Source organism: Neoarius graeffei, chromosome 18 (genome assembly GCF_027579695.1).
Source record: "Neoarius graeffei isolate fNeoGra1 chromosome 18, fNeoGra1.pri, whole genome shotgun sequence".
Classification (NCBI taxonomy): domain Eukaryota; kingdom Metazoa; phylum Chordata; class Actinopteri; order Siluriformes; family Ariidae; genus Neoarius; species Neoarius graeffei.
Window position 1 is genome coordinate 55,189,574 of NC_083586.1, and position 23,653 is coordinate 55,213,226.

At 40.5% G+C, this 23,653-nt stretch overlaps 1 protein-coding gene across 1 annotated transcript in view; it reads left to right on the forward strand.

Moving 5' to 3' along the window:
* The window catches only part of klf12a (Kruppel like factor 12a), a 42,043-nt gene that overhangs the window by 10,422 nt on the left and 7,968 nt on the right, over positions 1-23,653 (forward strand). Inside the window, exons 2-4 of the mRNA XM_060899020.1 lie at positions 651-717; positions 8,809-9,421; positions 15,655-15,793. Coding sequence (XP_060755003.1) covers positions 652-717; positions 8,809-9,421; positions 15,655-15,793 — 818 coding nt within the window. The 5' untranslated portion in view covers position 651. The remainder of the gene's footprint in view (positions 1-650; positions 718-8,808; positions 9,422-15,654; positions 15,794-23,653) is intronic.

Here is a 23,653-nt window from a genome sequence, read left to right on the forward strand (position 1 = left end):
TTCTCTGAGGTATTTTATTAACACTGGAAGAGGTTCCTGGCGGAAAAGCTACGAACAGCTCCTGATTTAATACGTGCTGGAGGTGTATAGTTGAACCTAATGACATTTCAGGGGTATCTGTGCCAACACACACACACACACACACACACACACACACACACACACACACACACACACACACACAAAACCATACGCATGTCTCTGTGGATAATATCAGAGTGAGACACACAACATACAGGGCAAGTCATTATTACGCATGACGAGCAAATTCAGGTTAGGTGGAGAGCTTAAATAGCCAAACATCTCACTTAAGCACTACTGATTTTATGAGCTGTGTGACTGTCAAAAAGATTCATAACATGACTCAAATGGTTCATTACAGCTTACCAGCCCTGCTGAGTCTGGCTTGTCACATGCTTTTAGACTATAAACTCATTCTGAATCTCTCTCTCTCTCTCTCTCTCTCTCTCTCTCTCTCTCTTTCAATTTATCCCTCTTTTATCCACTCATTCTTGTTCTTATTAGGTTTCTTTACATGCTCCGGCAACACTTTGCTCTGATTTTCACGTAATCATTTTATCACTTCTGTCAAACTGGAAAAACTAACATGTCTCTTTTCTGTCTTGTGTCCCTGTGTGTGTCATGATCAGGATGTTGATGCTGGACGGCATGCCTGTCCTGCGAGTCAGAGCAGAGCCTGTGCAGATGCAGCGGAGGGTGAGCAGCTTCGCACTCACTAAAATATTATGTCGTGACGTCATTGTGTAAATATTATCCAGATAACAGTTATTACTGTATTTAAAACTGGATGAAAATCAGATGGCTTTCTGTTTGATTCTAACGATGCAACACTGTGGTAAATGACTGTATCAGATTTGATAATGACTTTTCAGATGGAATCAACAAATTGCTTGAAGTCCTACCACTAAGTTACTTGTTATCATAAAGCAGTGTCATTAATTAATCCACCCATGAACATTAAACATTAATTCTGAACCATTAAAGTGTAACTTTAACTGATAACTGTGTAACTCCACACACTTTGTAATTTTGAAAAATGATAAAACATACATGTCAACCTTTGGTCAATCAAACCTGTATAACCAACCTCCAAAATCCGTATTTCCCTTATAAAATCCGTATAAGATGCAAATTCAAATAATTTACCTAAAATTTGAATGATAATTAACAATGATATATCCCAGTTACTTTTTATTCAATAATAATAACAATCCTTCAGAATGAATACAAAGCTCCAATGTTTGACAAAAACACAGTGTTATCAGCGTAGTTATGAAGGAAATACTTCGTTGTTTGGAGACAGGTTTCACCGAGCGGCTATTATGCACGAGACTTCATATTAGCCACAAAGTCAGGAAAATCTGTTCGTAAAATTACGTTATAATGACCAAATACAATGAAAAGTATTTTTCCAGTCTCACCTGTGAAAGGTAATCCCATGTGATCTCGTTTGGATGGTAAACCTGTTGGTACAGTTAAACGCAGCACATGAATGAGGCATCTTTATTCTCGGCTACTGTCTAGACGCTATACCAGAGACGGTTGAAGAATCTCCACTTTGCCACATCCAATATGGCGACGAGGATGATGTATAATTCTACGCAGAAGGCGGTGTCTATGTTTATATGTCTATGACTTCACGGTTGGCGGGATTCTCGCAATGTGGTGTGCGCATGATCAAAAGTGGAACGAAGTCTCGCTACCACAAGATAACGCACGATTTCATAAGACTCTTTACTGGCTGTCTGTGGTGTACAGTACGTTTGTAAATGTTATGCGCTCTTTTATCATCGTGGGAATTGATTATAGCTCTAAATAAATATTGAAGTTTTTTTAAAGAATCCGTATAACTTTATGTATACGCCCGTATACTAAGTTTATTGAATCAAATCCGTATAAAATACGGACATTCCGTATAGGTTGACATGTATGATAAAACGTGAGTAAGGGGCTGAGAAGGGGGGCAGGAAGGGCTCAGGATGGGATGGGTAGCACAAACTCCTCAGCGTTTATTTCAATCAGCATATATTTGAAAATGAGCAGTTTCACAGCATCCCACTCAAGGGCAGGGGCTGAGGGAAGTAGGTTAGAGCAGCCTTTCTCAACTAGGGTGCTGCGGCACCCTGGGGTGCCGTCTGGCTTCGTTAGGGGTGCCGTCAAAAAATTATATATTCTAACATTGAAACAAATAAAATGAATTAAAATTCCAAAAAACGATAGTTACACTAATGCAGATCATCGCCGCCTCATGCATCATCAAAATTTGTCTCACGGCCCCCTTTCCCATGTCACAACGTCACTGCCGGGGTCAGCGTATGGTCAGCGTGACTGCGTATATTTTATATGGGGGTGCCTTGAGAATTTGCATACTTCTGAAGGGTGCCGTGACTGAAAAAAGGTTGAGAAACGCTGGGTTAGAGGAGGTGAGCCATCTCAGGACCTCTGGTTAGACGGTGTTAACATTCTCTTTAAAAAAATAAAATAAAATTCATGACATACAGATGTACCACCAAATGTTTGACTCTACGTCAGCATTGGCCTTGCAAGGCTGAGGACGATTTGAACCAGCAGATGGCATTTTGCACCATTTTCAGTCCATAAAATGCCGATTTTCATCATAATGGTCATTTTGTTGGTGTAATATTAACACCAATGTTGATGTGTTTCATCACAGTACAGTCATATCATTTACTAAGTGTGCAATACCTCTTTAAAGTGTTTTAATGTCCAAAAAATTCAGCTTTGCTTTACTTGCAATTTAAAAAAAATGCCAGGAATCATGAGCATGCAATTTGAAAATACTCCTGACAAATAGCTAGCTAGCTAATTCAGTGCTAGTTAATATAACGTTAGCATACCAAGCATGATTTTGTTGCTCAGATAGAAAACAAACTTGGGTTAGTTACGAATTAACTGGATTATCTAGTTATATGACTCATTAGCCAGCTGATCATATAACTGTTAGTAAACTAGCTGACATTTTTGACAGTCCGAGCCCAGTATTTGTCTCCATTTACATTGTCATTTTCTTAGCAGCGTATTTAACTGTAGCCAAAACTCTGGAAGTACAAAGTTAACACACTATGACAAGCAAGATTTTGTTACTCAGTTACATTAAGTATAGTTGCTAGCCTGCTATTTAACTTGCTTACCGAGCTAACCACCTCTCTAGGTCGATGGGTAGCTAAAAAAGTAAACTAGAGCGGCAGCTACAATTATCGACATTCCATAATTATCGACAACTTTTCAGATTTACCAATAAAAAACAATTTTACAAAGGTGAGTTTCAGTTCCAACAGTTATTATTGGTTAATTAATCAACCAGAAGACCCGCCTCACCTTTTGATCTTGTCGTCTGATGACACAGCTCGTTACCTGAGATGGAATTTTTTTTAGCACGATCAGCAATTTGATGAAAACCCGGATGTTATCATCGCAGGTAAGCATGGTGGAAAGATCATGGACATGTTTTTACTGATCAAATTCACCGATATTTCATGATCTCCTTGTCGAAACCTACTTTGTTTCTTACTCTTTCATTTGACAGTCGCCATTTTGTATCTAAATGCGTGTTTGTGAAGGCATGTGAGGTGTCAATAATAGTGATCACTTTCACCGGTGTCCACCATTATTGACACGCTGTGGAATTAAGTGACATTTACAACTGTTATGGATCGATCTTTGTATAACATTGTTGGAGTAGATGAAGTACTTTAAAAAAATAAAAAGTGCTGTGATTTATAATATTTTTTTTTCTGATTCATAACAGAATGGAATGTTTATAGAGTATTTGGAATCCGATTGCAATAAATAGAATTAGAGCAGAATTAAATTCCGCGCATATAAAAAATTACATGCTTGAAATATTCAGATTTTTCTATTCCATTCAGAAAATATGTTTTGACAGTTTGTTGTAAATATCTATCACATATTACAATATCAGTAGACATTTTGTATTTTTAGATGTAAAAATATAAAATTTTGGTTCGAGGAATGACATGCGACCATTGACCTGGATGTTCATGTGGTTACAATGTCGATTCCCTGTTGATATTTATTGATAAACTACAACACTAGAAATTAATACAAACAACAATGAATGATTAACAAAATGTGATCTACAAAAATACTTAGAAAGTGGGTAGAAATTGGAACAAAAAGATTTTCTGACACAGGTTAAACATTATCAGTTCATTTGTTTACAAACATTAGAATTACTTCCTCATTTACGTAAACACCAACATCCATATATTTATATAAAAGATCTTTTGTACTAAATATGAGTCTATGAAAAACAAATTTTAAATAAAAACTATGTTTTGTTAATTTAATACCACATACCAGTTTTTTTTTTTTACAAATAATCATCTGTATGTCGATATTTGTGGAACGGTGTCGATAACTGTGGACAAACGTGTTGATAATTGTGGTGTGGTGTCATGTGATCTGATACGCTAAGTAATCAGGAATCAACTCTTTTTTTTTTTCCAGTGGAAGTTTGAATAATTATTCATGAACAATTTATGTATCAAGTCTTTTCTACTTTTGCAACGGCCAAAAGATCGTTAAGGTGTCGATAATCGTAGCCGCCGCCCTAGCTTACGTTTCTTATTGTTGGGTTTCAGTATCTGAGTATTTATGTTGTGTATTTCCTTATCAATTTATTTAACGGCAGTGAAATCTGTGAAAATATAAAGTTACAGTAGATATTTAACTAGCTTGCATTTGTCGAGGTCAGATTTCAATTCATCAGACCAGCAATGTGTCATCCAGAGTAGACTCTCATCACCACAGCCCCTTTTTTGGGGAAAACAATCCCGCGTCCCATGTTGATGGTGACAGCTAAACAGAGGAAGTTTAAATGTGTCTCCAATTTTTTTTTTAATAAAACAACACCATAACTTATCATAGGTTTATATCAGGGATCAATCAGGTTTAGGTACATTTGCTAGCCATATTGCTAGCTACCTTGGTTAGCTAGCTAACTGTCTATTTAACTAGACAGTTAGCTAACTGCTAGTACATGAAATGTTTACCAAAGTGTCAGTTCAAGTGTGACTAGTTCTAGTCTAGTCTATGTCTATGTTTAGTCTATGTCTAGTTCTTTTCTAGAGTGTTTATACTGTTTGTATTGTTTATTTCAATTATTCTTATTTCAATTATTTCTATTTTTTTATTTATTGCATTGCCTGTTTGAACCGTGCGTCAGAGAGGACTGAAATTTCATCTGTGCTGTATGTCGAGCATGTATAGCATATTTGACAATAAAGTTGACTTGACTTGACTTGTATGGAATCAATTTTGAGCCAAAATGTTCATACAATACTTTTGAAATATCAAACAAAAACGACAAATCAAAATGCAAAAAAAAAAAAGTCAATTTTTTTAGACTGGCAAACAAATTATTCGTGTGATCGTCCAAAATATCAGTCTATTACTCTTCAGAAACCTTTTATTTTTGTTCCGCGTCTTTCTCAGTTTTGTTTGATGTAATTTATTTTGGTTGCGATTCCAGCTTTCTCGTTTGCAGTCCCTCACTTTTTGCTTGCAGTTTTGGCACAAACTTCACGTGTGGGTGGGCTGTCCAGGAATGCATTCCCATTGGGTAACTTGTGTTTGACTGACAGCTACGCTCAGCGATTCCCCTGGAAGCTGTTGCAGCCATTTCCTACTCGGATTTTGGCGGACTTTTTGACGAGTGACCGATCCATTGAAGGTAAACAAGGATCGAGTGGACTTCAGTGGCGACTATGATATTAAATTAATTCAACAAAGTGTAAGTACGGGACAAATGTGTTGTACGTGTTGCAGTAGTGCACATTATGCAGGTGATTCGTGGCAAGTTAAATGTTAGCCTTAGCTCCACTACCCAATATAATAGCTGTCTTGCTAACGTTAAACACACCTGCATAATGTGCACTACTGCAACACATACAACACATTTGTCCCGCACTTACACTTTGTTGAATTAATTCAATATCATAGTCGCCACTGACGTCCACTCGATCCTTGTTTACCTTCAATGGATCGGTCACTCATCAAACAGTCCGCCAAAATCCAAGTAGGAAATGGCCGCAACAGCCTCCGGGGGAATCGCTGAGCGTAGCTGTCAGTCAAACACAAGTTACCCAATGGGAATGCATTCCTGGACAGCCCACCCACACGTGAAGTTTGTGCCAAAACTGCAAGCAAAAAGTCAGGGAGCGCAAACGAGAAAGCTGGAATCGCAACCAAAATAAATTACGTCAAACAAAACTGAGAAAGACGCGGAACAAAAATAAAAGGTTTCTGAAGAGTAATAGACTGATATTTTGCACAATCACACGAATAATTTGTTTGTCTAAAAAAATTGACTTTTTTTCTGTATTTTGATTTGTCGTTTTTGTTTGATATTTCAAAAGTATTGTATGAACATTTTGGCACAAAATTGATTCCATAGACTTGACTTGACTTGATTTCGGTATCTGAGTCATTTTTATGGCAATTTATTTAACAGAAGTCAAACTTATGAACATAAAACATTAACATAATAACAAGCATATTTCTGTTACTCAGTTACATTAGATATGTTTGCTAGCCAGTTTGCCTGCCTAGGCAACTACCTCTTGGCTAGCTAACTGCTAGTAAACTAGCTCTCTTTTTTCGCTGTGCGATTTCAGTATGCGAGTCTTTTTGGCGGTTTATTGAACAGCAGTCAAAGCTGTGAAACCGTAAAATGAATAGAACAAGTGTGAATTTATTCATGAGAACATAAGGTAAATTTACTAGCCAGCTTATCTAGCTAACTAGGTGGATAGCTAACTGCTAGTAAACTAGCTCAAACTTGTCACAATGTGATTTCAGTATCTGAGTCATTTTTATGGCAATTTATTTAACAGAAGTCAAACTTATGAACATAAAACATTAGCATACGTCTGTTACTCAGTTACATTAGATATGTTTGCTAGCCAGTTTGCCTGCCTAGCCAACTACCTCTTTAGCTAGGTGGCTAGCTAACTGGTAGTAAACTAGCTCAAACGTGTCACAATGTGATTTCAGTATCTGACTTTAATTTGGTTATGTCAGGCCAATATTTTCAGTGATATATTTAACTGTTGGCAAATGCACCAAGCCGTTTTGTTCAACAATAACATTAGCTGGCTAGTTTAGCACGCAGGTCCTGTGGCTACTTCTTTGAACTCATACTGTGAAAGTGAAAGTCTGTTATAAATAGAAAAATGTGAATTTGGCACTATATTTACACAAAAGACCAAACTAAATAATCAGAATCAGCCAATTAAAAGAAGAAAACTTTTAAAATTATTATTTTTTTATTAGCATAGCGCACAGAATACCTATTTTATCTATCTGAGCCTCAATGACGAGTGACATTAAAGACAAAACAAACACAAAAGTTTAATATTTTCAAAGAGGTCTGATGCTATTTTTTCTCTTTACTTAACCTTACCATTATTGTCTTTGGATATTTTGTTGGTTAATGTTTCTAGATCACAGAACACACTGTAAAATGAGGACAGTGTGCAGAGACCGATCCTACCTCCCCTCCATGTCTCTCTTTCTCGCTCTCTCTCTCTAGCTATCTATCTATCTATCTGTCCCATTGCGTTCACTGTTGTTTGCGTGAGGTTTTTGTGCGTGGGCTACAAAGTCCTGCACTTGAAGTGCGAAATAGCGGAGCGTACGGTTGAAGCATGCGTGTGCTGTTTGATCGGGCTCGGTGTCAAAGCATCTTTTTTATTTTCTTGGAAACTTTGCTCCCCCCATGCTGTCCAGAGGCTTTTTGAGTTCGGAAAATGAGCAGTAATAAGCAGGAGGAACCCCCCTCCTTCGTTTTCCCTTCCGAATAAGGGGTTGGAAACGGGCTGTGTAGGAGGCTAAGAGGAACGATGAAGATGAGAAAATTAGACGAGAGTCGCCTGCGCAGGAGAGTGAACGAGAGAGAGAGAGAGAGTGCAAGAGAGCGAGATGAGGTTTCAAAACAAGTTTCATTTCAGTTGAGAAACCTCCAAGCCAGCCGACCGCAGGAAACACAGCGGAAAATTAGGGCACATTTTGTTTGATACTGTCTAGAATGTGAATGCGAGAGCTCTAACCAATAAGTAGGGCTTGTTGCACATGCATGGACAATAAAGGTGCCGTTTGAAATGTTTAAAAGTGCCTCTAGACTTGTGAGAATCCTGTAATTTAAAGAACACCTTGTGAAATTTGTGATGTGCAATTTTGTCATGCAAGAGAGCTGCACGCAAGAGAGAGTTTCTTCTTTTTAGTCTTTTGCTGTTGCTTTTTTCTGGCCCAGAAATTCTCCCTGTTCGCTCTTCTTAGCTCAGCTTCTTTTTCTTATAAGAAAACCCAAAAGGCATATGTAGTTTTCAAAAAAAAAAAGTCATGTGAAGTAATTTTTAGGGAATGAGAAAGTTGTTCATGATTCATGATGTTGTTTTTCTCCTCACAGGCAGCAGGGGGCACCAAACCTTACAAATTGCTTCTTTAAGTTCATACGTCTAAGTACAACTAAGCTGCCTTACTTGTTAAACTGCTTAACTGAACTTTGTCAAATAAGTATTTAGAAAGATAACATAGCTAATTAAAGTTCTGCAGAGTTTAGCGAGTTAAAGTTTAGCTAGCTAACTCACGGTTGTTCAAATGAATTGAGGCAATACAACTGCAAGTTAAGGTTTAAATATTTTTTTTACGTTTTTAAGAGAAATTTCAGTTCATCCTACAAGCAGCAAAGGAAATTCATGATACGAGTCATATTTAAAATATCTTTATGTCTTTCCTTACCAGTCTCCCGAGATCCATAGCTACGCAGACATGGGCGTGTTGGTGATGGAAAGAAGGTTCCGGACTCATTCACCTGAAAAACGATTTCCATCAGACCTGTTCCAGATGCAGACCGAGCCGGTTGACCTTTCCACCAACAGATCCCGCTCTTCACCATCATCGTCGTCATCATCGTCATCATCGTCATCATCATTATCATCATCACCCTCTTCATCATTGTTGCGTTTCTCACCTCGATCCCCTCCAGTCTCATCCACCAAGTCTCCTTCATCATCATCATCATCATCAACCTCATCGTTGTCGTCATCGTCGTCATTGTCATCATTATCGTCATTATCATTGCCTTCAAGCTCGCCTCCGTCCGTCATTACTCCAGTGCCGCGATTAAAGATGTCTCCGTCAAGGGTGACATCTCCACCTTCCATCGCTCGCAGGGGGCAGCCATTCCTGCACATGCCCCAGGTCATGCCTCCATGCCCTAGCCCCATCCACTTGCGCCCCCACAGAGTCCCTGTGGTGGTACAGCCCATGCCGCTGGTCTACACTGGGGTTGGCTCACTAGGACCTGGAGGTCTCATGGCACCCATGCTGGAAGAAAGCAGGATACATGGAAAAGGTGAGACAGAGTTCAACAGAGAGAGAGAGACAGACAGAGTAAGAATGTATGCTTTTAATAGACAAACATGGCAGAATAACTGATGGCTCTCTGTATAGTTTACAGATTCTCAGCTCTTCCCCTTCCTCAACATCTGTACCTTTCCAACTCTGGCACTGGTTTTGACATTTGTTCTGTTTTACCCTCCCCTCTCTCTCTGTCTCTCTCTCTCTCTCTCTCTCTCTCTCTCTCTCTCTCACACACACACACACACACACACACACACACACACACACACACACACACACTCCCCTTTTTTCTATCTGTCTCACTTTCTTTGTCATCTGCAATCCTGCAATCTCATCAGTGTTAATGACACAGCCCAGAACCCAACAATGTGTCGAATAGCCATTGCTTGATTTCTGAGACTGCACTGTGTTTCACAGTCTATCCTCAATCAAAACAAGTTGGAATAAAAACCGGGTTTATTTAAAGGAGAACTGAAGGCAAATTTTGTACTATCAAAATTCTATTTATCTCATTTTATTAAATATCGGAATGCATTTTTGTTTGCTATTTTGTCGCTGCTATAGCAAGTTCTGAGTGTTTGAAATATGCTCTGTAATATATCAGTCCATATGTCAAAGCAATGGCCGTAAACGAGATTCGTTGAGACCTGTGCGGGACATCATAGGACGGAAGTAAAACGTACAGCGGAAATCAAAGTGACCAACATCTGCCAATGTTGTCAAAAGACGCGCGCGCCCTCTTTCGAATGCTGACGTAATCAAGCCGGAAGTTTTGTTTGTTTTGATAGCAATCAGGAAAGTTTGAAAAAAGCAGGTAGGAATCGTCATTTAAACTCGTTTTTGTGCAATACTTCGTTTGGAAAACAGTTTTCAAAATGGCGGCACTGACACCTGGCTGACACTTGATGTTTTGAAGTCTCGCACAAGTTCTCGTGAAGATCGCGCGGATAAGCGACGCCTGCCGTGGACCAAACGAACATGGCTAAAAACCGAATAGGCCGATAAGTATAATATTTAATTGCAATTAGTTGCCAATACAAGTCACGATATAAGGTTAGTAAAACCGAAAACGTAATTGAATAACGCGTTAATTAAGAAATAAAGCAAGTTTAAAAATGACTTCAGTTCTCCTTTAAAGGTGCAGTTTGTAAAGTTTAAACATTTCTAGCTCTGAAACATGATTACTCTATGTACTTGATCTGTTTGTTTGTTTGTTTTTTTCATTTTAAAGCCAGTTCACACCAAAGATTCATGACAAGACGAGGTGCAACTATTTGAAACCAGCAACTTCTTGCAACTTCTTGCAGCAAAGCATTCTAAAACCCTGGGGTTCACACTGCTCAGACTGCTTGCAACAGCGCCAATGTTTCCATAACAACCAATGCCTTTGTTACACCATTTGTTGTTAGCATTGTTTACTTAGCCTATTTTAAGATGAAGCCAATTTATTGTGAGTGATAGCTATTAACAGTATAATCAGGCGACAGAGACATATCACTGAGTAAATAATACATCAGAAAAAAAAAATTTTATTCCTAATGACCTTTAAATGACTGTATATGTTTAAAAATACCGTGTAAATCCATGACACACACTGATACACTACACGATCTAAAAGTTAATGCTGGAAGTGCTTTTGCCCCTCAACACATATTAGCCAATCAGATTTCAGGATCTCCGAGTCCGTTCAATCGCATGTGAGTATTTTGTAAGATGGGCCGGACAACGGCTGTGTTGCGTTTCAGGAAGCTACCAGCTAGGAAAAAGGGAAAAGCACACAATTTTTGTTTTGTTTCCTGTGATTTTTTTCCCCCTACCGCTAAACTGAATGATCATTCAGTAAAACAGGTGAAAAGTTATATTTGATATTAAAGCGTGGACATGTTAAAAATCTGAACAGAAGTCACTACTGAAGTAGAAATGTTCTAAAACCTCACAACCGAGATTTGACACGACGAATCTTTTGCAACTGCAGCAATTAATTCACACCACTACAACTCGTCTCTGTGACGTTCTGCAACCGTTACGAATCTTTGGCTTTTAGGCACTGGTTTATATTCTTTCTGACCCAGAAAATAGCTCTTCCGCTTTCTCTGAACAAGATCTTCCCAAGCATATGTGGTTTTAATAGTTGTTTGGGGTGAAGGCGAAGTCATGTGGGTATTATTAATTTGATTTGCAGTACACTTCACAGAGGGAAGATGGCGCTAAAAATTATGGACCGCTCCTTTAAATCAGAGTCCCTAAATTATTTATAGCTGTGAATTGAAAGTGTGAATGAAATACAGAAAAGAATATGAGTATTTTTTTTAAATATATTTTGATATTTATGTCCTTATATACTTTCTTTTGGATTATGTTTGCTTTAAGTTTAGGTGACTAATATGTAGCACTTCAGTACACATACAATACAGACCCAAGTGTACACACACACACACACACACACACACACACACATACATACAGAGAGAGAGAGAGAAAGAGAGAGAAATATTTCTCATGGCAGTCTGTCTGCTTTTCCGCACGAGTGCTGTTTATAACAGGCTTAGTGGCAGTTGAGGATTTTCTTGTTCCCGTTCTGTTTTACCCTCGCTGTTTTGAAACAGAGCAGGCGGAGGGGTCACCTAAGATCAACCTCCTGTAACACACACACACACACACACACATGTTCACATATATGGAGTTCATACGCACTTCAAGTATGATAATCTGTAAAGAAAGAAAGAAAGAAAGAAAGGATTTTTCTTGAGGGTCCATGCCCTCTGCGGTGTCTAGAGAGGTTTCCATGGTAACACTATTGAACAACAAGGTAATGAGATATGTAAGACTGTAAAAATCATTTTCAAATAATAACAATACTCAAAAAAACAAAACCCACACAGACAGACACATCCGGCTACAGTTTCACAGGATGTGATCATACGCTTTTGGTGTTTACCAGGAAATCCTGTACTTTTCAGAGCACTAGTCTTTAGTTTTAGCATTAATTAGCTGAGTCACAGAGATTTATTAGAAAAACCTAAAAGGAAAATCCCAGTGTCAGATCGCGCGCTAAAAAGTTCCTGGTACTGCAAGTCTTTTATGCTTTTGATGTAAATATGTTTTGCTCTTCCAGATAACAACTTCATTTGTTCCAGACCATGGTAAAAAAAAAAAAAACCTCAGTTGATCTTTGATCAGGATATGAGAAATCATTTCATGTCACATCTGTAGACACAAACAATGCCACAGTATCGTCTTCTTTTTCTTTTCCTTTTTTTTCACAAGAGTAACTCCACATGTGCTTATAAACATGACTGAGGTCATTCAGGCCAGGGCAATTTAGCATAGTGTGAATCATTAAAGATGACATGTTATGAGGTCATTTCTACACTTAAACCCTGAAAGTGCTAAAAAAAAAAATAATAGTGATACAAAAATAAGTTTAAAAAAAAAAAAAAACTCCCAGATGTTCTCCTGCCAAAGAGCTAGCATGTTAACTAGCTTGGGTGGCACGGTGGTGTAGTGGTTAGCATGGTCGCCTCACAGCAAGAAGGTTCCAGGTTTGAACCCAGTGGCCGATGAGGGCCTTTCTGTGTGGAGTTTGCATGTTCTCCCTGTGTCTGTGTGGGTTTGCTCCGGTTTCCCCCAAAGACATGCAGTTAGGTTAACGTGGGGTGGCCTTGGGCTGAGGTGCCCTTGAGCAAGGTACCGAACCCCTGACTGCTCCCCGGGTGCTCTGGTGTGGCTGCCCACTGCTCTGGGTGTGTGCGTGTGTTCACTGCTTCAGATGGGTTAAATACAGAGGATGAATTGAAGTGTGCATGTGACAAATAAAGGTTTCTTCTTCTAACTGCTAATCAGCTAGCACACATTTGTCACAGGTAGCCATGAGGAGGAATTCAGTATACACGTTGTCATATTTTCAGTGATTTAATTAGCCAAACCTGCTAAAATATAATGTCACATTAACACCCAAGTAAATATAAATATATACTAGTGCTGTCAAGCGATTAAAATATTTAATCGCGATTAATGTCGCGACTGTCATAGTTAACTCGCGATTAATCGCAATTTAATCGCACATTTTTGTCACATGAAAAACCATTGTAATTCTCTTATCAGCATAAAAAAGTGAATGGGCTTGCTCACCGTTCGAACTACGGGGGTACTCGGGGGATCCGAGATCCCCTTAAACAGACATGAGATCCCTTGAAAACATGATTTGGGAAATGTTGGGGGGTCTCTAAAATATTGGCAAAATGATGTTTATTGACATAGCAATCGTGTGTAACGGGAAGCATTTGCATATCCGAAGTGAGCGCACGATGGAGATCCGCGCTCTGAGACAAGCGCAAGCACCCCCCCAAGGGAAAAAAAGGGACCCCCCGAAAATATCGGCATAGTTCGAACACTGGTGGTACCAATGTTTTTTTTTTTATTTATTGCAGAGCATAACACGTCTTGTCACAGCCACTGCAAAGTGGGGCTGGAGCCGCCGATGGGAAAACGAAACCTAAGCCGAGCACCGTGGCTCTTCGGGGGAGGGCAGAGGACTCTGGCTGTGCAGGACGTGGCATTACAGTCTAGCTGCTATCGTTTTTCTCAGCAAAGTCTCTGTTCCAAGTTTCTGGCAGTTTCAAAAGCTTATGAAAAACCTACATCATGTCACAGAGAGTTAATCTCGCGATAAAAAAATTATCGCCGTTAAAATTGAGTCAAGTTAACGCATTAATAACGTGACATTTTTGACAACACTAATATATACATTCCCTCTTGGGGCGGCACAGTGGTGTAGTGGTTAGCACTGTCGCCTCACAGCAAGAAGGTTTTGGGTTTGAGCCCCGTGGCCGGCGAGGGCCTTTCTGTGTGGAGTTTGCATGTTCTCCCCGTGTCCACGTGGGTTTCCCCCGGGTGCTCCGGTTTCCCCCACAGTCCAAAGACTGTGGGGGAAATAAGATAAAGGTTAGGTTAACTGGTGACTCTAAATTGACCGTAGGTGTGAATGTGAGTGTGAATGGTTGTCTGTGTCTATGTGTCAGCCCTGTGATGACCTGGCGACTTGTCCAGGGTGTACCCCGCCTTTCGCCCGTAGTCAGCTGGGATAGGCTCCAGCTTGCCTGCAACCCTGTAGAACAGGATAAAACGGCTAGAGATAATGAGATGAGACATTCCCTCTTTGACTCTTTCTCGTTTAAATGTTAAAATGTAACTTGAGCATGGTGTAAACAGATGAACCCGAACACCATGATATGATCCATATCATCAAAATCAGACATGTTGTTAAAGCGAGACGGCCTTTCGATTTCACAAAATCGGTGAAATTTAGTTCCCTCGGAAATTTGGTCATTGTGAGAGATGTTTATTTCTGTAATATCTCACAAAATATCAGGCCATTTTGTGGCTGGGAAGTTATTTAATTTGAGGGGATTAAAGCAAATAATGTGCATGAAATCGCTCGCTTCGCACAGTCAAGCAGACAGAGGAAGTCCGTTGACGGTGCGCTGACAGTTCCATCATTCTGTCGCTAAACGAACAGCTGATCACACCGAGGTGCTCGCTGAGCACCGATATTTATTAGTTTGGTCCTGCATTTCCTTTCCTTCACATATAACATAATGTCTTTTCTTCTTGCTTTCTGTTACTGTAGTCGGTCTTTTACGTTTCATTCACACACTCACTTCCTCCATTTTTCTCTCCTGTTTCAAATTTGTATCCCACAATGCCTTGCGCAAACAGGGAAAGCCCACCACGTCATGCATGACGGAGTATCTTGTATTGCGTTATGGTGAAGCAGGAAAAAATAGCAGAGAATTTAGGGCCATGTGGCCTTAAATTCATTAATTGTTCTATTTTTAAAAGCCTAATAAAATTGGAAGTCTGTGATTCGAATTCAGTTGCTTTCGGTCCACTAAACAAAAATAATTAGGAGTCGGGGAAAATTCTTTTTATGACCTACACTTGAAAAATCTGAAAGGTAGTCTACCTTTAAGACAAATTAGCTGTGTTTTTGATAGAAATACTTATTTGATTTGATAATTATGAGGTAAATAAATGTGTATAAATGATGAGTTTATAAGACAATGCTTTTTAGTGTTTATAGTATCTGTCAACTATGTTTACTGCAGCAAAAATTATTTTACAGTGTTTATATCATAATATTTTTTGTCACTGTTTGTTTTTCCTTCATGTACATTCATATCCACACCACGTCTCTAACCCCGCCCTCTTCATCCTCTTCTCTAGTCACACACAGAGTACCAGATGGACCGTCTCCACGGCGATCTTTGAGTGACAGTGAGGACGATGACCTGCCCAATGTGACATTAGACAGAGTGAACGAGACCGGATCCACCGCCCTGACCATCGCCCGTGCTGTCCAGGAGTGAGTTTCTCACACACACACACACACACACACACACACACACACACACACACACAAACAGACAGGTTCTACTTTTTTTGGAAAATGTGTTTCCGAAGCCTTTTTTTCTCAGGTTCTACAAAGAACCTTTAATCTTTATCCCAGACTGACAAACCTTTTAAACTGTACAACTAACTTTAGTGATACATTTTTGTACCTGTTTCTTATACCCTGTCCACACTAGGGATTTTGTACCGATACGATACTACTTTCGTACCGCAACACCTGTCCACACTAGCAACTATACCGGTACTGTAGCGGTATAACTGTATCGGTACGAAACCCACAAATGTATGGGTTTCGTACCGGTACGGTATCGGTACTGTAGCGCTTCGCTGTAGTGTGGACAGATGAAGCGGCTCTGTATCGATACAAATATAATGCGCATGCGCAATGAACCATTCCTACTTCTTCGCTGTCTTCGCTGAATAAAATAGTGAAGAACGGAGATTCGTTTTCTTTGTTTCTTTCTCAACTGCCTCGCGTGTTTTATACGATTCGACTGAATAAATGACCACCAGAAATACAGACTGTACATTGACAACAAAAAGCACACACACGTTGTTTCATCCGCCATATTCTCGGAAGGAAGTTACTCGGTAACCATGGAAACATTTTGCGCACGCACATTTCAACTACCGTGAAAGAAAACCACAAACATTTCTCGCTAGTGTGGACAGATGCACTAAACTGTACCGGTATACTTTGTATCGATACAGTTATACCACTATCGTACCGGTATATATGTGAACACAGCTTTAGAGGGTTCTTTAGGGAGTTAATGGTTCTAGCTTTCTAAAAGAGTTCTACTTGGAACGTTTTCCAAAAGTCTTTGCTGTAGAATCTTTCTCTGTCCAGAAAGACAAACTGAAGAACCCTTCAAAGTGTTCCATCAAACTTATTGTGATTAGATGGAAAACATTTGTGTACACTAGTACAGAAAACTCTGCCTTAGTGGGTTGGGTTTTTTTTTTTTGTTTTTTTTTTTGTTTTTTACAAAGGTAATGGAAAACAGTGTTGTAGGATTATCTATAGAACCTTTAAGGGTTTCCTCAAACCCTTTTCCACCAACAGGGAATGGGTTCTGTGCTGGTTTGGTTAGTTTGTTACCAAGTTTTGAACCGCTCAGGGGTGGGTTTCCCAAAAGCATCGGAGCACAAAGATCATCGTTAATTGGTAGAGCAAGCAACACACTGAACACTCTCTCTCTCCTAGTTAAGATGCTCTTAGTGTTAAGAGGTTTTTGGGAAACCCACCCCAGAGCATTTCGACCAAAAATGAATTCGTTCGGAGCCTGAAAAGTTGGTTCCCAGCTGGAACCAAAATACAGCTAGTTTTTGGAGCATGAACCATGATGACATCAGTGGGCGTGTAATTAGTCTGGAGAGAAAGCAGAGCAACAGAAAAGGATACGTCTTCAGAAAAAAATGGACTGAAAACAAATATCTGCAATAACAGAACAAAAGCTCAGAGGTAATCAATGCGAGCCGCCATCTTGCTACTACTGTTTACTCCCGTTGTGAATTGAGCAATGCCTTCCATTCATGATGCATCCTTGATTACAACAGTTCCACTCAAAACTAGTGAAAACGTGGGCTGGTTCACTGGAGAGAACCAGCCCACCAAGGCACCGAGGTTCAAGAACCTGTTCCCTTTTGGTCAAAAAGGGGTATCAGAGGGACAAAGTGAAGAACCCTTAAGGGTGCTGGAGTAGGGATTTTGTTTTGTTTTGAGAATGTCCTTAACAGAGGGCAGCACGGTGGTGTAGTGGTTAGCACTGTCGCCTCACAGCAAGAAGGTCCTGGGTTCAAGCCCAGTGGCCGACAAGGGCCTTTCTGTGTGGAGTTTGCATGCTCTCCCCATCTGTGTGGGTTTCCTCCAGGTGCTCCGGTTTCCTCCACAGTCCAAAGACATGCAGGTTAGGCTAATTGGTGGCTCTTAATTGACCGTAGGTGTGAATGTGAGTGTGAATGGTTGTTTGTCTCTATGTATCAGCCCTGCGATGATCTGGCGACTTGTCCAGGGTGTACCCCGCCTCTCACCCATAGTCAGCTGGGATAGGATCCAGCTTGCCTCTGATCCTACACAGGATAAGTGGCTACAGATGATGGATGGATGGATGGATGGATGGATGTCCTTAACAGCTCAAGATATATAAAGGGTTCTACTTGGAAACTTGAATGGAAAATCTTCAGTTGTAGGGTTCAACCTAGAACCTTTAACAGCAGCAGGCATTTAGCAGACGCTCTTATCCAGAGTGACGTACAACATACCCAGAGCAGCCTGGGGAGCACATGGGGGTTAGGCTCCTTGCTCCAGGGCACTTCAACCATTCCTGCTGGTCCATGGAATTGAATCAGCAACCTTTAGGTCTCAAAGTTGCTTTGCTAAGCATTAGGTCATGGCGTAGACCTTTAACGGTTCTCTTAAATAGAACATCGAGAAGTGCTCAGTGGAACCTCTTGTTTTTAGGATTGGATGTATCGTAATATGTTTGGACACTCAAAGAAAATGGGACTTCAGTGGTTCTTGAGATAGTTAATGGTTCTAGATGTACAAAGGCATTCTACTTGGAACTGTATGAATGGGAAACTCTGTTGTAGGGTTCTGTTGTAGGGTTCTGTTGTAGGGTCCCCCCCCCCAAGAGCATACCCATGGGTTCTTTGTAAACGGATTCTACTTGGAAGTTGAAGGAGAAACCCTCAGGTTCAGGCTTCAACACAGGCAAACCAAAGAGCTCTTTAGGGTGCTCGATGGAACCTTTTTTTTTCAACGATTAACTGCTTGCTTTTGTTTTTCAGACAGTTATAAAGAGGTGTTTAAAGGGTTCTACTGAAAGCAAACACGTCTTCTGTTGTACTCGATTCTACACAATAACAATAACAGTGAAGAGTGTTTTCAAGTGTGAAGCATTGCACAATAACGAAATAACCTTTGACCTCAGTCAAGTGTAAATTGATGCATTTAAGGCACAAGAGTTGTATCTGAGTCATAAGAGGTTTCAAATAGAACCTTCTTGGAAAGTTTCCGAGATGTCTCTCTCTCTCTCTCTCTCTCTCTCTCTCTCTCTCTCTCTCTCTCACACACACACACACACACACGCAAGAAAAGTTACGCACAGCCACAAGTGTCTGCAATTTATAAAGTGTACAAGAAAAATCTACAATGTTCCACAATAATCTGTCACTGTATTAGAGTTTGTGCAACGCCAGACAGCCTGAAACGTGGCGTGCTCCAAAATGAGAAAATAAACTCCCACTCTGTGTGTGTGTGTGTGTGTGTGTGTGTGTGTGTGTGTGTGTGTGTGTGTGAACCAGCTGCTTTTGTCTCTCAGTTTGATAGAATTTTGTCGAGACACTTTCCCTGTCAGCATGAATTCATCATCATTATAAACGGGCACTTGTGAAGGAATGGCAGATGTGCAGGTGTGTGTGTCTGGGCATCTTGCTCAGCCCTAAGGGAAGCTCATTAATAAAGGAATTCTCCCTGGAGGGTGACAGAGGCTCCTCCATATTCAGAATGCCCGCAAGGCGAGAGTGTTGCAATGGGGCCGTGCCAGCTGATGGGCACACCAGGGGGAGGAAGAGGAACATGGCTGCCAGCGGTGCTGAGCTTTGTGCCAAGCCTCAAGGCAACAATGTGTTTGAATGTGTCATGGCGTGTGTGTGTGTGTGTGTGTGTGTGTGTGTGTGTGTGTGTGTGTGTGTGTGTGAGAAAGAGAGGCCGGATGAGCTGGCTAATGCACTCTGCCGTTCCTTAAAATCATTGTTTGCTCAGGTCTCAGAGGGAGTGTGTTTCAGGGACGCAGGTGCACGAGGCAATCAGGTTCATGTCATAAACTTGATTCACTTCTCCTGACCCTGGGTCAGCTGAACACACTGTACGCCATTGTCCTGTGTGTTAGAGACTGTGTGTAAACTGATCCGAGCTCAGTGGCACTGCCATGCACGTCCTCGCTGCAGGAAAGCCCCTTCTCGCGCCTCCAGGAGGAAAAAATTTTAAACAAAAGACGGAACAAAAGAACAAGCGCCACCGTTTTTAGATGCCGTTCAGCTGTAGTTTCCCTCTCGCTCATTCAGCCGTGATTAAAAAACAGCCTGAAAACACAAAGTAGGACAAAAACAACTCACAAAAAACACCTCCATCATATCATATCTCCATCAGCTCACACCTCCATCAGATCATATCTCCATCAGCTCACACCTCCATCAACTAACACCTCCACCAACTAACACCTCCACCAACTCACAACTCCATCAAATCACATCTCCATCAACTCACACCTCCATCAGCTCAAATCTCCATGAACTCACACATCCATCAACTAAAATCTCCATCAACTCACATCTCCATCAAATCACATCTCCATCAAATCACACCTCCATCAAATCACACCTCCTTCAACTCACACCTCCTTCAACTCACACCTCCATCAGCTCACACCTCCATCAGCTCACACCTCCATCAGATCATATCTTCATCAACTAACACCTCCATCAGCTAAAATCTCCATCAACTCACACATCCATCAACTAAAATCTTCATCAACTCACACCTCCATCAGCTCACACCTCCATCAACTAACACCTCCATCAGCTCATATCTTCATCAACTAACACCTCCATCAGATCATACCTCCATCAACTCACACCTCCATCAACTAACACCTCCATCAATGAACACCTCCACCAGATCATATCTCCATCAACTAAAATCTCCATCAAATCATATCTCCATCAACTCACACCTCCATCAACTCACATCTCCATCAGATCATATCTTCATCAACTAACACCTCCATCAGTTCTCATCATCAACTCATACCTCCATCAACTCACACCTCCATCAACTCACACCTCCATCAGATCACATCTCCATCAACTCACACCTCCATCAGCTCAAATCTCCATGAACTCACACATCCATCAACTAAAATCTCCATCAACTCACACCTCCTTCAACTCACACCGCCATCAGATCATATCTCCATCAACTAACACCTCCATCAACTAACACTTCCATCAGCTCACACCTCCATCAGTTCATACCTCTATCAACTAACACCTCCATCAGCTAAAATCTCCATCAATTCACACATCCATCAACTAAAATCTCCATCAGCTCACACCTCCATCAGCTCACACCTCCATCAACTATCACCTCCATCAGCTCATATCTTCATCAACTAACACCTCCATCAGATCATACCTCCATCAACTAACACCTCCATCAGATCATACCTCCATTAACTAACACCTCCATCAACGAACACCTCCACCAGATCATATCTCTATCAAATCATATCTCCATCAACTCACATCTCCATCAGATCATATCTCCAACAACTACCGGTAACACCTCCATCAGCTCACATCATCAACTCATACCTCCATCAACTCACACCTCCATCAGCTCACACCTCCATCAACTATCACCTCCATCAGCTCATATCTTCATCAACTAACACCTCCATCAGATCATACCTCCATCAACTAACACCTCCATCAGATCATACCTCCATTAACTAACACCTCCATCAACGAACACCTCCACCAGATCATATCTCTATCAAATCATATCTCCATCAACTCACATCTCCATCAGATCATATCTCCAACAACTACCGGTAACACCTCCATCAGCTCACATCATCAACTCATACCTCCATCAACTCACACCTCCAGCAACTCACATCTCCATCAGATCATATCTTCATCAACTAACACCTCCATCAACTAAACTCTCCATCAGATCACACCTCCATCAACTAAAATCTCCATCAGATCACATCTCTATCAACTCACACCTCCATCAGCTCACATCTCCATCAGATCACACCTCCATCAACTAACACCTCCATCAACTAAAATCTCCATCAGATCACATCTCTATCAACTCACACCTCCATCAATTCACATCTCCATCAGATCATATCTTCATCAACTAACACATCCATCTACTAAAATCTCCATCAGATCACACCTCCTTCAACTCACACCTCCATCAACTAACACATCCACCAGCTCACATCATCAACTCACACCTGCATCAACTCACATCTCCATCAGATCATATCTCCATCAACTAACACCTCCATCAGCTCACATCATCAACTCATACCTCCATCAACTCACATCTCCATCAGATCAAATCTTCATCAACTAACACCTCCATCAACTTACATCTCCATCAGCTCACACCTCCATCAACTTACATCTCCATCAGCTCACACCTCCATCAACTAAAATCTCCATTAGATCACATCTCCATCAACTCACACCTCCATCAACTAAAATCTCCATTAGATCACATCTCCATCAACTCACACCTCCATCAGCTCATACATCCACTTCTTTTTTCTTCTTTTTTATTTTACTTAAATATAAAGTATAAAGCATAAGAAATTATCTAATAGAATTATGAATAAACTTTGCAAAATTGAATTCCAGCAGTCATCTGGTGATGTAATAACAGTTTTCACAGCTGACCAATCAGGGGCTTTGATTAAACTCGCTCAAAGTTTTCTTTCTTTCTTTCTTTCTTTCTTTCTTTCTTTCTTTCTTTCTTTCTTTCTTCATATTTTTCTCTCATTGTTTTCAGGCTTATTAATTTCATCCCTCCATCCCTTTAAGTTCCTGACCCATTGTACAGGCAGAATGATTTCTTTCCTAAACAATCATCCTGACACTACACACTTCCTCCTGTGCGAAGGCTGAAAATGTGCTGAAGGTCTCCAAATCCAGAATCACAAAGATTTGAGGATCTCCTGAGACAAAGACATGTCAGAGCTTCTTAAAGCCAGCCTGATGACTGCCTTCTGCTCCCTCCGTCATGTCTTGTGCTGAATCAGTGAATCATTTTCTCCTCTCTTTTGGGAGAGAATGAGAGAAGAGAAGATGTGGGAGTCGAGTGCTTCTTTTTTCCCTCCATCTCCTCTGGGCTCCCAGAAGAGTTCGAGCTGCCAACAGCCACAGGTGGCCGTTATCCCCTTTCCACATCAGACACACACACACACTCCTGCGGCCCAAGAGAAACAGGAAGTGAGTCTGCAGGGGGTGAGGAGCAACTCCCAAACTTCTCCCGGCAAAGTCTGACTGACTTAAACGGTTTTGTGTGTGTGTGTGTGTGTGTGTGTGTTTTCATGTTTGGACGTTGTTTACTTTGGGGTTTTTCATCTTTTCAAAGTTTTATGTGGAAATTGTTTATGGCTCTCGATTATGTTTATGGATAAATACATTCCTTCTTCATGTGTGAGGAGAGCAGGCTCAGGGAGGAGCTGGATGCTGGCAGTGTAACAGCAGCACAGCGCCCTCTAGTGGTCGGAGTTATTATTACTGTTAACCTGCTCACTGATTTACATGACCAAAGCCAAAGCTGGTGTACAGGGTTAGTGTACAGTACAGACAGTACAGACAGTACAGACCTGGATCTTAACCCCTGCTGGTGGTGCTTTCTTTCAGGAAATACACTTCACTCTAAAGATCAATAAAATCATTCAAAAGAGCTGAACTGGCTGAAAACTTCATGAATGTGATTTTTATTGAATTAAACAACCAGTAAAATGTAAAATGTATATTGTATTACTGCATCAGTGTCATGCCCTTCTTTCTTTCTTTCTTTCTTTCTTTCTTTCTTTTATATTAATTTCTCTTTATTTTATTTTTTTCCTTCTTACATTTTTGTCCTTTATTTTAACTTTCTTTTGTCCGTCTTTGTCTGTATATCTATTTTTTCTCCCTTTCTGTTTGATTTTACCCATCCTTTCTTTCTTTCCTTTATTTTCTTTCCTTTCTATGCATGCTTCCATTCTCTCTTTTCTTT